General features: G+C 30.5%; 2 protein-coding genes across 3 annotated transcripts; one reads left to right on the plus strand and one right to left on the minus strand.

Moving 5' to 3' along the window:
• Nucleotides 1–2,539: 2,539 nt before the first annotated feature.
• LOC127092841 (18 kDa seed maturation protein) lies at nucleotides 2,540–3,452 on the plus strand. The gene is made up of 2 exons (XM_051031732.1): nucleotides 2,540–2,764; nucleotides 2,847–3,452. Exons 1-2 carry the CDS (start codon nucleotides 2,657–2,659, stop codon nucleotides 3,219–3,221), a joined length of 483 nt encoding a protein of 160 aa, XP_050887689.1. The 5' UTR covers nucleotides 2,540–2,656; the 3' UTR covers nucleotides 3,222–3,452.
• Nucleotides 3,453–4,925: 1,473 nt separating this feature from the next.
• On the minus strand, nucleotides 4,926–9,776 carry LOC127092425 (zinc finger CCCH domain-containing protein 31). Of its 2 annotated transcripts, XM_051031294.1 has the most exons (4): nucleotides 9,443–9,776; nucleotides 8,550–8,610; nucleotides 5,708–6,505; nucleotides 4,926–5,204 (listed from the first exon to the last, which is right to left on the minus strand). In XM_051031294.1, the coding sequence occupies exons 1-3, from the start codon at nucleotides 9,507–9,509 to the stop codon at nucleotides 5,752–5,754; spliced, it is 882 nt and encodes a 293-aa protein (XP_050887251.1). In that variant the 5' UTR covers nucleotides 9,510–9,776; the 3' UTR covers nucleotides 4,926–5,204; nucleotides 5,708–5,751. The 2 variants fall into 2 exon arrangements, with proteins under 2 accessions (XP_050887251.1, XP_050887250.1); XM_051031293.1 differs by lacking the exon at nucleotides 4,926–5,204 and having other exon boundaries at nucleotides 5,539–6,505.
• Nucleotides 9,777–10,757: the final 981 nt, after the last annotated feature.

Genomic DNA, 10,757 nt, shown 5'->3' on the forward strand with positions numbered 1-10,757 from the left:
TACAAATATTCAAAATAAAAATTGTAAAAATGGATTCGGAACTTCTGGGAACTAGACTTGGCCTATATGATTCATCACTTAACAATTTAGTAAAAATTTAAAAATTTTAAACTGACTTATTATTTTTTAGTAAAATTAAATATATCATTTCAAAAATGCTACTACCATTTAATATATGATGCAAAAAGATATTTTTTAAATATTTATAGTTTTATTTAATAAATAGTGCTTATTAAAAAACTTATTCAAGTAACTATAAAACAAATATTATTCAAATTAATATTTTGTTATATTTGTTAAATTAAAGAAAATAAATTTATCAATACCGTAAATAATATTCAAAATAAAATAAATATTTATTACATGACATACAATTTGAAAAGGAAGATATATATTTTTTATCATAACACTAATAGTACATCTTTTAACACGCAATTATATATTTTTTATTAATTATATAATTTATATGATTCTATAAAATATATTTTAAAATTCATATAAGTGACACGTGTAAAATCTTTTACACCCTCTTCCATTTATATTATTTTACATATATATATATATATATATATATATATATATATATATATATATATATATATATATATATATATAATATATATATATATATATATATATATATATATATATATATATATAAATCAAACTCTTTTAACAAATCTGTTACACTGAATTTCAATTAAATTCTTCATGTAATTTAATAGAGTTGGCATAAATTTTAATTATTAAAATAATAGTAAAAAAGTGTAAAGAATAATAGTATCGTTAGCCTTTTCATTTTATGAACTAGAGTAGGGGTGGACAAAATTTCACCAACCGACCCTACCCACCCAGCCCATGCAAACCGAATGCATTTCGGTCGGGTTAAATTCGAATTTCGGGTCCAGCGGGTGATTCATTCGGTTTTTACTGGATAGTGGCGGTTCGATTCGGTTGGACAAATTCAATCCAACAAAAACCGAATCCGACCGGAATATAATTATCTTTTAATATTTTTCATAATGGGTTGAACTCAGTAGTTTTAGAAGCCCAATAAATATACCCATTAAGTTCAGCCAACACATATAATGAATAAACCCTAGCCGCTTTACCATTCCAAATTCGTTTTTCTTGTCTTTTATCTCATGATGAAACTAAGCAAGGTCTAAGCAAGGTAAATCAATACTCAGTTGGCTTCTTCTTCTCTATCTCTTGTAAATCATTATTTGTTTTATTTTGTTATCTTAATCTGTTAATTTTATTTTGTGAACATGAAGCATATTTCAAAAAGTTATTTAAAGATGAAGAGGTTGTTAGGGAAAATTGGTCTTTAAATGATTATCATACCTAATAACCAATTTTAATCAAAGTCAATATTTTACTCAACTTTTTATTTTTGAATCTGAAATATTGAAGTTAATGATTTTGTAATAAAGATGAGATTTTAGCCGCATAATTTAACAAAATTTAAAAATCTTTTTTTCACTTTCTTTTAAGTAAATCTTTTAGCCACACAATCTTTTTTATTAAAGTTTTTCATATATTCCAGAAGTTAGTAGGAAGAGTTTTATTAGTTTGGGAGTGTTTTACTTAAATATTGTTTGTATAGTATTTTTAACTCCCACTTATTAGTTTGGTGGAGTTTACTGGAATGAACTCATATTTGTTAAAGTGTTTCTAACATCCTATACCTTTCTTATTGTTTATTCTAGAAAATGAAGTTGGATCTGCATCTATACTTTTTAACTATAACTTTGGATTATTTGTTTATCTTGCATTAATGAATTTAATAACTGAGTTTGTAGTTATTAAGTGATTTTGTAATTGTATATCATTTCAATTATTTGTTGCTTTGAGAATTATTGCTCATATTTAAAATACCAGATTCCTTGGAGTATATTGAAGTAAGTCAATGGGAAATCTTTGGAGAAGAAGTTGTTGGAATGTTAAAAGTGATAGCTTGTTGAAAATCTCTATATTTGATTCAGATGCCAATATTAATGATTTTAATTTTGAAATTTTAATGCTAAAAACTAAATTAAATTTATCTCAATCACAAAATTAAATGGGTCAAATAATTTTTTTCTTAATAAAAAAACTTATTCATAGCAGACATTTAAGTTTCAATTACAAATTTTTTACAACTGGACCATTAAAACCGGGAGAAAATATAATAAAAATATGAAAAAATAGTTAATTTCAATTTTCAAACTCACCCAATAAAGTCCAGTAAGTTAAAACCCAAAATTAACCGCTAAAGTAAACCGAACCGATCTAACCTGAATCCGAGAAAACCGAAAATTAAATTGGTCGGAATTGGGCCTCTAAGTCTCATCAGTGGGTTGGTCTGGTTTGAAGATTTGGGCCCGAAACCGAACCGAACCGATCCGATCCGATGTCCACCCCTAAACTAGAGATACAATGAGAGCCTTTCAATAACTTCCTAAAGGCAGTTACTTTTAATCAACTTGTCTGTAAAGACGTGGCAGTTACTGTCTGTTTAGAATCTTGCCACGTTTTTCGTATTGGACACTTTGTGAAGATTATACAGGTTCATCAAACTCTATATAAACGAAGGCTTCTCCTCTGAAACGTTGAAAGAAAGTGAAACTGATCCAATATAGAAAAACAAAAAGTTTGATTATTGAGAGTGAAAATGCAGGCAGCAAAGAAAGCAGTTGAGACCGTTAAGGAAACCGCCGCCAACATTGGTGCTTCTGCTAAGTCTGGCTTAGAGAAGACCAAAGCCACCGTCCAGGAAAAGGTTTTTTTTAAAACTATTTTTGATGTTATTTACGCTATTATGTAATATTCTAAATGAAATGTTTGGAATGCTTTTGCTTTAGGGTGAGATTACGAGTGCACGTGATCCCATGCAGAAGGAAATGGCGACAGAGAAGAAAGAAGAGAGGATCAACCAAGCAGAAATGGAGAAACAGGAAGCACGTGAGTATAATGCTGCGGTCAAAATGTCTCACGTGACTGGGCCCACCGCTGAGACTGCTTCTGGATACTCCATCATTGATGACTATGGAACCGGACAACCAATGGCTACTGATAACGTGTCAACAATTCCTGGAATCGGGCTTGCACGTGGAGCAGATGTGATGGGCTCAAACCCGATTGAGAGCAACACGGGTATGGATATGGGTACTACTACAGAGGCACATGTTTTCCACGTGGATGGAACTGTCCCAGAGAGTGGGGCTCCTAATCATTAGTTATGTGTATTTGTGTGTAGTAATTAAGGTTATGGGTTTGTGACTTACCATGTTGTTTTGTTTGTTTAGTCAATGTTTAGTTTTGTATCCTAGTGGTGCTACTAGTTTCATAGGTTGTTTGTTTGTCTCTGTTTTAGATATGGGACCATGAGTTGTACAACAGGGTACATCTTGTACCGCAAAGTTGTTATGTTTGTTTGTTTCATTAAATAAATCAAAGTGTGTGCGTGATGTTTTGAGTTGTTGGTTTTTCAATTAATTTAGCACAACAACCGTAGGGACTTTGTAGGATGTTTTACTCAACGAATCAGATTGGATAGAAAACCTTTGTAAAACAAAACAAATAAAAATAGGATTATCTCTTAGGTTGAGTAGGGTTCAAAATTGATGACGGTTAAATTTTTTTAATGGAAAAATAGTAGAAACAGTTTGCGGCATCATCTTAATGCTGCTAATTAGGATTTTTTTACAGCCCCATTTTTTAAATTAATTTCTCAATCTGTCTCAGTTAAAAAAATAATTTAAAATGTCTCATATTTAATAACTGCTCGGCCAATGGAAGGAAGAGATTCTCAATCTGTCTCGGTTTGAAAAAAATTCTTTAAATGTTCCATATTTAATAACTGCTCGGCCAATGGAAGAAAAAGAAACTATACTAAAATTTGAAATTTGTGATGTATAAGCTCTGTCTGACCAAGTATGTTAAATATATAATTTTTTTAAAAAACAATTGTTAATAAATCAATTAATGTTAATATTATAATTTAATTTAATAATAAATATATTAAAATATATTATTTTAATAATATAAAATTGAAATTTTTTTAAATAAAATTGACTATAATTTTTTTTTTCAATATATTTATAATTATGAGAATTATGTGGTTAATAAATTTAAAGAAGTATAATATATTTTATTTATGAGATTCATTACTATCATTTACAACGTCGATTCATCACTATCATCGGTTTGCATTATTTTATAGATTTTTAAAATAAAACTCAAATTTATTTCAATGTCCAACATACAAGACTAATTGATGGTGTAAAATCCTTTTACATTTTATATTTCAATTAAATTATTTATTTATTATAAAAAAATAATATACACATTATTGATTATAGTAATCGCCTGTTCCACACCTGGTGTTCTTTTTTGTTGGTTGTCTCTTATCCAACTCTTCAGTTTTATTTTTTTGGAGGTGATGGAGATGAATCGAAAGATATATCTTGATTGTGATATGTTATATGGGGGTTCGCATCTATACTAAGAATCTCTTGAATGGGATAATTTAACAATAAAAAGTCGTAGTTAATAAAAATTAAAAATATTTTTAAATATATTATATAATATAATAAAATATTATATTTATAATTATATTTATTATTAAAAGTATTTAAAATATTAAATAAACAAAATATTAAAATATTAATTCACTCTGTCATTCATTGGCCGAACACATCACAAAAATTTGTGTAACCTCTCTCCCTTCCATTGACCGAGGAGCTGAACATGGAATATCTCGGGAAAAAAAATTCAAACTACAGATTAGAAAATTAATTTAAAAAATGGGACAGTAAAAAAGTCGCTAGTTAGTTCTCTTTCTGATTCCTTAGGAGAAAAAGAAACTAAACATATTTAAGCTCTAGTATTAAGAGATACGAAAGCTAGAAGGGGCAACCAGTACCACAAGAGAAAGCAAATAAAAAAATCAATTTTAACATTTCTAACATAAAATGGTAACAGTAACAGGACAAAAAAGACTCGGATAGAAAAAATCAATTATCAAAGCTAGAGCAACAACTCCTTTGCGTAACTGATGACATTGGTGCTTTCAAAAATAAACCATGGTTAAGTGTTCCTCAACTACCGGTAAACCATCCATCCAACAAATACAATTTCAACAACAAACACAACTTAAGAGGCAAAAATTAGAGCATGTCACACTGAAAATCTCATGGTGGATGTGCCTCAACTTCATCCTGCAAAACAAAAAACTAGATAAGGAGAATGTTATAGGATTCAAGAATGGTAAGTTTGATGATGTTTCAATATGATGACATCATAGATGAGTGGCCATATAAGACAGCGATAGCGCTAAGAGAGCTAGAAATATAATAGATTTTCATCACTGAAATTTTGGTTATATAGAAAGACGGTTTGGAAAAATATCAGTTAGAAGAGAGACCAGAGAACACTAAACTTTTAATTAAAATGGTCTCTCTTTACGTGTATGATTTTATGAAGAATGTTTTGTAATGTAAAAACTAACGACCGAAGCTAATATTGTGAAAGAATCACATAAAGAAAAAGAGATGGTAAGAAATAAAAGTATTCTAATTTGCAACCCCGATAGACTAGTCACCTTGAAAATAAACTTACAGCCACAAAACGTACACATCAGAAGTCATATCAGTACCCACTAAGTAGCATTGCACAATAATAACAATAACATTAATTAATAATAATGTAGTAATAATAATACCCTGGCTAATGAAAGAAAAATTAAACACTGGATCATAGTCAATTTTAGATTCCTAGCTTTCGCAATTCGGCAGCACCGTGGGCAAAATGACATCTTTCCCCGAATGTGCAAGACCCTTTAGCAAAATTCTCACAAAGCTTGGTCTTGATGTTTCTTCCAGGTGGGGCTGGGGCACCTGGACCACCTGGGGCGGATTTCGGTGGGGCGGAGACTGATAGAGTCAAAAGTAAATCTTTTACCATGTTACTTGCCTGTGCAATTTGATCAAATGTTCCCTCAAGTTCAATGTTTCTAAGATTTGGGTCAGATTCATGGTCACGAATTGAAAATTTGACTCCTGTTTGGCGACAGATCTGCTTCGAGTTCACACCACCCTTTCCAATGATGGCTCCAGCCAAGGAAGCTTCTACACTGATCTTGGCAGTGGAATTGGCACCAAAGCTAGTAGCGCCCAGACCAGAGGGAGCCTCAGTTCGACCAACCATACGATTAACTGTTGTAGGTGCCATAGGACGGTGATCATCAATTGATGGAACAAATGGTTTGCCAAGTTCCCATTCACCATGGGCAAAATGGCACTTGTCACCAAATTTGCAGCCCTCGGCAGAATTAAACTTGTTACATATGCGGGTTTTAACAGCTTGCGGTGCAGATCCATTGTTAGAGACTGGTGGTGGGGCGGCAACATTTCTAGGAGGTGCAGCAGGTTTCAGATTCATCATTTGGGCAACGGCATTATAACCACCAGGAACAAAATGCAAGAAGTGACAGCCTTCACCAAATGGGCAGCCAGCAATGCTGCAAAAAAAAAAAAAACAGAATGGCACAACAAAATGAGATCATCATACCAAAGTAATATTGTTGCAAAAATGCAATCTTCCCCTTTTTTCTACAGTAAAAATGAACATTGTAACTTAATAATCTCCCTCTTAAAAGAAGTATACAAATGCAAACATGGAAAGAGGACATGTATTATTTGGCAAGACATAAAGCAACAAACTAAGACCGGGATAAATAATCTTTAATGAACTATTACCATAAATGATTAATAGTATGTATTCTTGACTAAACACAGGAAAGAGACAAAGCTGGCATGAATCAGAGATTCAGCAAGGCAGCAAGGCCCACAAAAAATTAGAAAATGTTTAATCACTATACTGGCATTAATCAAACCAGATCACTAATGATATTTGCTTTTTATACCCATGAGTATTTATTACTCCAATTATTTAAATTTATCTTTTCAAGACCATTAACGAAGGACAATTTTGTAAAACCACTCTTAATTTCTCTTTTTCATGCAAAATTAATTACCCTTCTTACTATGTGTGAAAAGTCCAAAACAACTTATAATAAAAAAGCGAAGGAAGTAGTAGTACATGCAGAGGTCTTCATTTAAAGCAACCATAACAGGCGATTAGACTTGACTATGGTGCTAGTGTTTGCTCAACCCAACACCACGCAGCACCCCTCTAATCAGAAACTTAAATGCCCCAACACCATGCAGCATCCCTCTGATCAGAAACTTAAATGCCCCAACACCATGCAGCATCCCTCTAATCAGAAACTTAAATGCCCCAACACCATGCAGCATCCTTTACAACAGAAACTTAAATGCAGCATCCTTTACATCAGAAACTTAAATTTGGTGGATCATAGATGAGAATGCTACACTAGGTGTGTGGAAATACTAGACAATATAGGATTAAGAATAATAGTATTAGAGAGTTGGGGTAACACCTATTGAAAAAAAGATGGTTGAATCTATATTTGGCTGGTTTAGGCATGTGAGGAGACACGTGAGGAGATCTATAGACTCCGCAGTAAGGAGAGTGGATTAGATGTTGAGTAGCCCAATTACTAGAAGCAAAGGAAGGCTAAGGAAAACAATAGTAGAATCTATCAAGAAAGAGCTAGAAGGCAATGGATTGGATGAAGATATGATTTATGCCTATGATAGAGTATTATGACATCAGGATACAGATTGAAAAATCCTATCAAAATAGCATTCATGAAAAGAGCAAAATTACATAATGCATCAATATTGAAAAGATTAAGCAGAACAGAACAGAAATTCAATAACAGAACCGTCAAAAACCACAGAACAGCCAAGGGTAGTGGGTTAAATGGAAATTTGTTTTGAAAATCAACGCGCTAAAGATGTCACTATGCTACATAATAAATCTCCAGTGAGAGAGGAATAAAATATTGAACAATCTTTATCAGATTTACCTCTAATTTTTTTACCTAAAGTTTGATAGAATCCAAATGTGAGATTGGATGCAACTAGTTAGTTGTAGTTATAGGTGACTAACAATAATGTTCTCTCTTGAAAATATTAAAAATCCATGAAATTATATTCTAGACATACATAAACATAATTTGGACATAGAACCTGATCCAACACTCTGCTATTGTCTTATTTTGAAAATAGCTTATCAATTGTAAGGTGGGTTCATAAAGAATAGAAGAGGGTAAAGCTAAAAAAGACATTAATCCTTAAAATGAAAAGCAACATTTAAACTAATTAAGGAACAAAGTGCACGAATGCAATTAATAATCAATTATAGTGTTCCCATTCCCATGGGTTTTCCTGCAAATTACTATCTTTATCGAACTCCATTAATAAACCATTATTCTCTTACATTACAACTTGATTAGATCAGTGAACAGTATGTACCTGTATAAAGCTTAGAATACCCAGTTAATTTGCAGAATTACACAGTTTAGTTTTACGAATTATGACATTAAAACTTTTAATTCTTAAGAGTAACTTATAAAACTATTAACAACGGAAAATATGCAGTTCAAAGTGTTTGTTTAGATAGGAATAGATTAGAACCTGAAAAACTTGGTACAAGGCTTCGTTTTGCTTCCTACACCACTTGATATTGAGTCCATTTCTGTTGCAAAACATTAATTACTTTTTCTCAGTTAACGTTCTCTAAATCATTAAATCTAGTATACATTATTCCCAAAAAAAAATCTTAAAATAATTATTCTTTCTTAGTAATAAAATTTTGGAATTAAGGAAAGTGAAACTAATATTAAGCCAACCAACTCAAGGAGGTGTGAAAATTTCCCCCTTGTACTTCCAATTGAAGCAGCCATTCTAAACTTTGAACACTCTGTCAGTTACAAAATTATTTTTCTATTTAGGATTTAGGACTTGGAGATTAGGGTTTTGTTTAGCTGAAGGGAAATAATTATGATTAGTTTAGGATTTTCAGGATTTGGGGTTGGGTTTCAAAGGCAGGTTTTTTTTTGTTGAGAAAGTTCTTGTTTTTTCAGTTTATAATCTATTGATTCCGAATGTAAAAGTAAGAGACACACAACGCAGTTTCAGAGGGTATTAATCACAGTCTTACAAGTTTGAAGAAGCTGATTGTTTCAACAAAAGAAGAATGTGGTGAATTTCACATAAATAACCATAGCATGTGTCAAGCAATAATAGATAACAATGAAGGTTTGTTTAGTTTTTTCATATGATATCACATTTTACACTGTCAAAAATAATGGCAAATTCATCTATCTCCAGATACACATGAATCAAACATCAAACTAAAAAAGTAGAAGAAATTATTATTTTTGAGAAATTAACAACAGAATATAAGTTACAAGAACCACAAGCACAAAAAAAACTTTCAAGCAGAACCAAATAGTACAAGAAGACAAAATAATAAATAAATATGAATAAAATTTGTAATGAAGATAAATTGGAGCTGAAGAAACTACCTTGTTTAGTCTTCTTAGCGGAGCCGTTAACGCCGGCATCGAACCTCCCTCGTTTGCGGTTATCCATTACAGTAACAGAAACAAGTAGATCGAGATCCAAAGAGGGGAATTAACTCGGAAGAAAATGAAACCCTAGAGAGAGAAAGTAGAGATTGGGGGTAGAGAGAGAAAGAGAGAGAGGAAAAACCCTAACCCTAGAGTTGAATGGAACGGAAGAGGGGTTTTGGAAAGAGAACGAGAGAAACGAAGGCGAGATGAGAAGAAGAAGAAGAAACAGAAGGAGGAAAGACACTGCGGATAATATTATTTATAATTGCTTCGAGAATATTGTGGCAATCCAAAATAAATCTTGTGGAAATAAAATAAATCTTAAATTTAGTAAAATTAAATACAAATCTTAATTAATTATCTATAAAATGATACTAAAGTTTTTAAAATAAAAACTAATTACTAAAATGTTTTTTATTTAGATTTTGTTTTCTTTTTTATGGAATTAGGAAAATTCATGTTAATTTTGTTGAAATTTATTTTATGTTTTGAGTTTATTTAAATTTTGTAATAAAGTTATATTTTTAAAAGAGATTAATTGTTATACACTGTCAGTGTAAAAGATTTTACACTATCAATATATCACAATAATCTATTTGTATTACTTTTTAAATGGTTAAATAAAAGTCAAACATTTTAAATAAGAAATTAATTGATATATACTGACAGTGTAAAGATTTTTACACTGTCAATTAATCATGATCACTGATGTATTTGAAAGATTTAACTTTTATTTTAAACATTTAAAAAGTAATACAACGGATGATTGTGATGTATTGACAGTGTAAAAAAATTTTACACTGACAGTGCATAACAATTAATCTCTTTAAATAAATCAATGGTTGTGATTAACTGACGTGTAAAAAGCCTTTATACTGTCAGTATATATTAATTAAATTATTTTTAAAATTAAAATAAATTACTTATTTCTGTAAGAGTTAGAAAAGAGAATTAAAAAATAAACAATAATATTTTATTATATAGGATATAACTTATGAATGTTGAACTCGGCTTTTTTTTTATTAATATTTTAGAAAAAATAAAAAATGAAACTCCCAAATGTTTATGTATTGCTTTCAAAAAGAAAATTTATTACCATTATTTAGTACAAAGAGAAATTTATTACCATTATTTAGTACAATAAATTGTGTGATAATTTTAACAATTTAGACAAGAAAATTAACTATTTATATTAGATTTAAGAGTTAATGATGTGAATAAATAAGTAGATTGATATTCAAAAAAAAAAACGCTAAAGAAGAAGTGT

The sequence above is a fragment of the Lathyrus oleraceus genome, chromosome 6 (assembly GCF_024323335.1).
Source record: "Lathyrus oleraceus cultivar Zhongwan6 chromosome 6, CAAS_Psat_ZW6_1.0, whole genome shotgun sequence".
In the NCBI taxonomy this organism is placed as follows: domain Eukaryota; kingdom Viridiplantae; phylum Streptophyta; class Magnoliopsida; order Fabales; family Fabaceae; genus Lathyrus; species Lathyrus oleraceus.

Excerpts from the sequence above, each read along its gene's own strand:
- LOC127092841 (XM_051031732.1), top strand. The coding sequence starts at position 2,657 with ATGCAGGCAGCAAAGAAAGCAGTTGAGACCGTTAAGGAAACCGCCGCC. Across the intron at positions 2,765-2,846 it reads AAGCCACCGTCCAGGAAAAG|GGTGAGATTACGAGTGCACG; the intron begins GTTTTTTTTAAA and ends CTTTTGCTTTAG.
- LOC127092425 (XM_051031294.1), bottom strand. The coding sequence starts at position 9,509 with ATGGATAACCGCAAACGAGGGAGGTTCGATGCCGGCGTTAACGGCTCC. Across the intron at positions 8,611-9,442 it reads CGCTAAGAAGACTAAACAAG|AAATGGACTCAATATCAAGT; the intron begins GTAGTTTCTTCA and ends GTTTTGCAACAG. Across the intron at positions 6,506-8,549 it reads CCTTGTACCAAGTTTTTCAG|CATTGCTGGCTGCCCATTTG; the intron begins GTTCTAATCTAT and ends TTTTTTTTGCAG.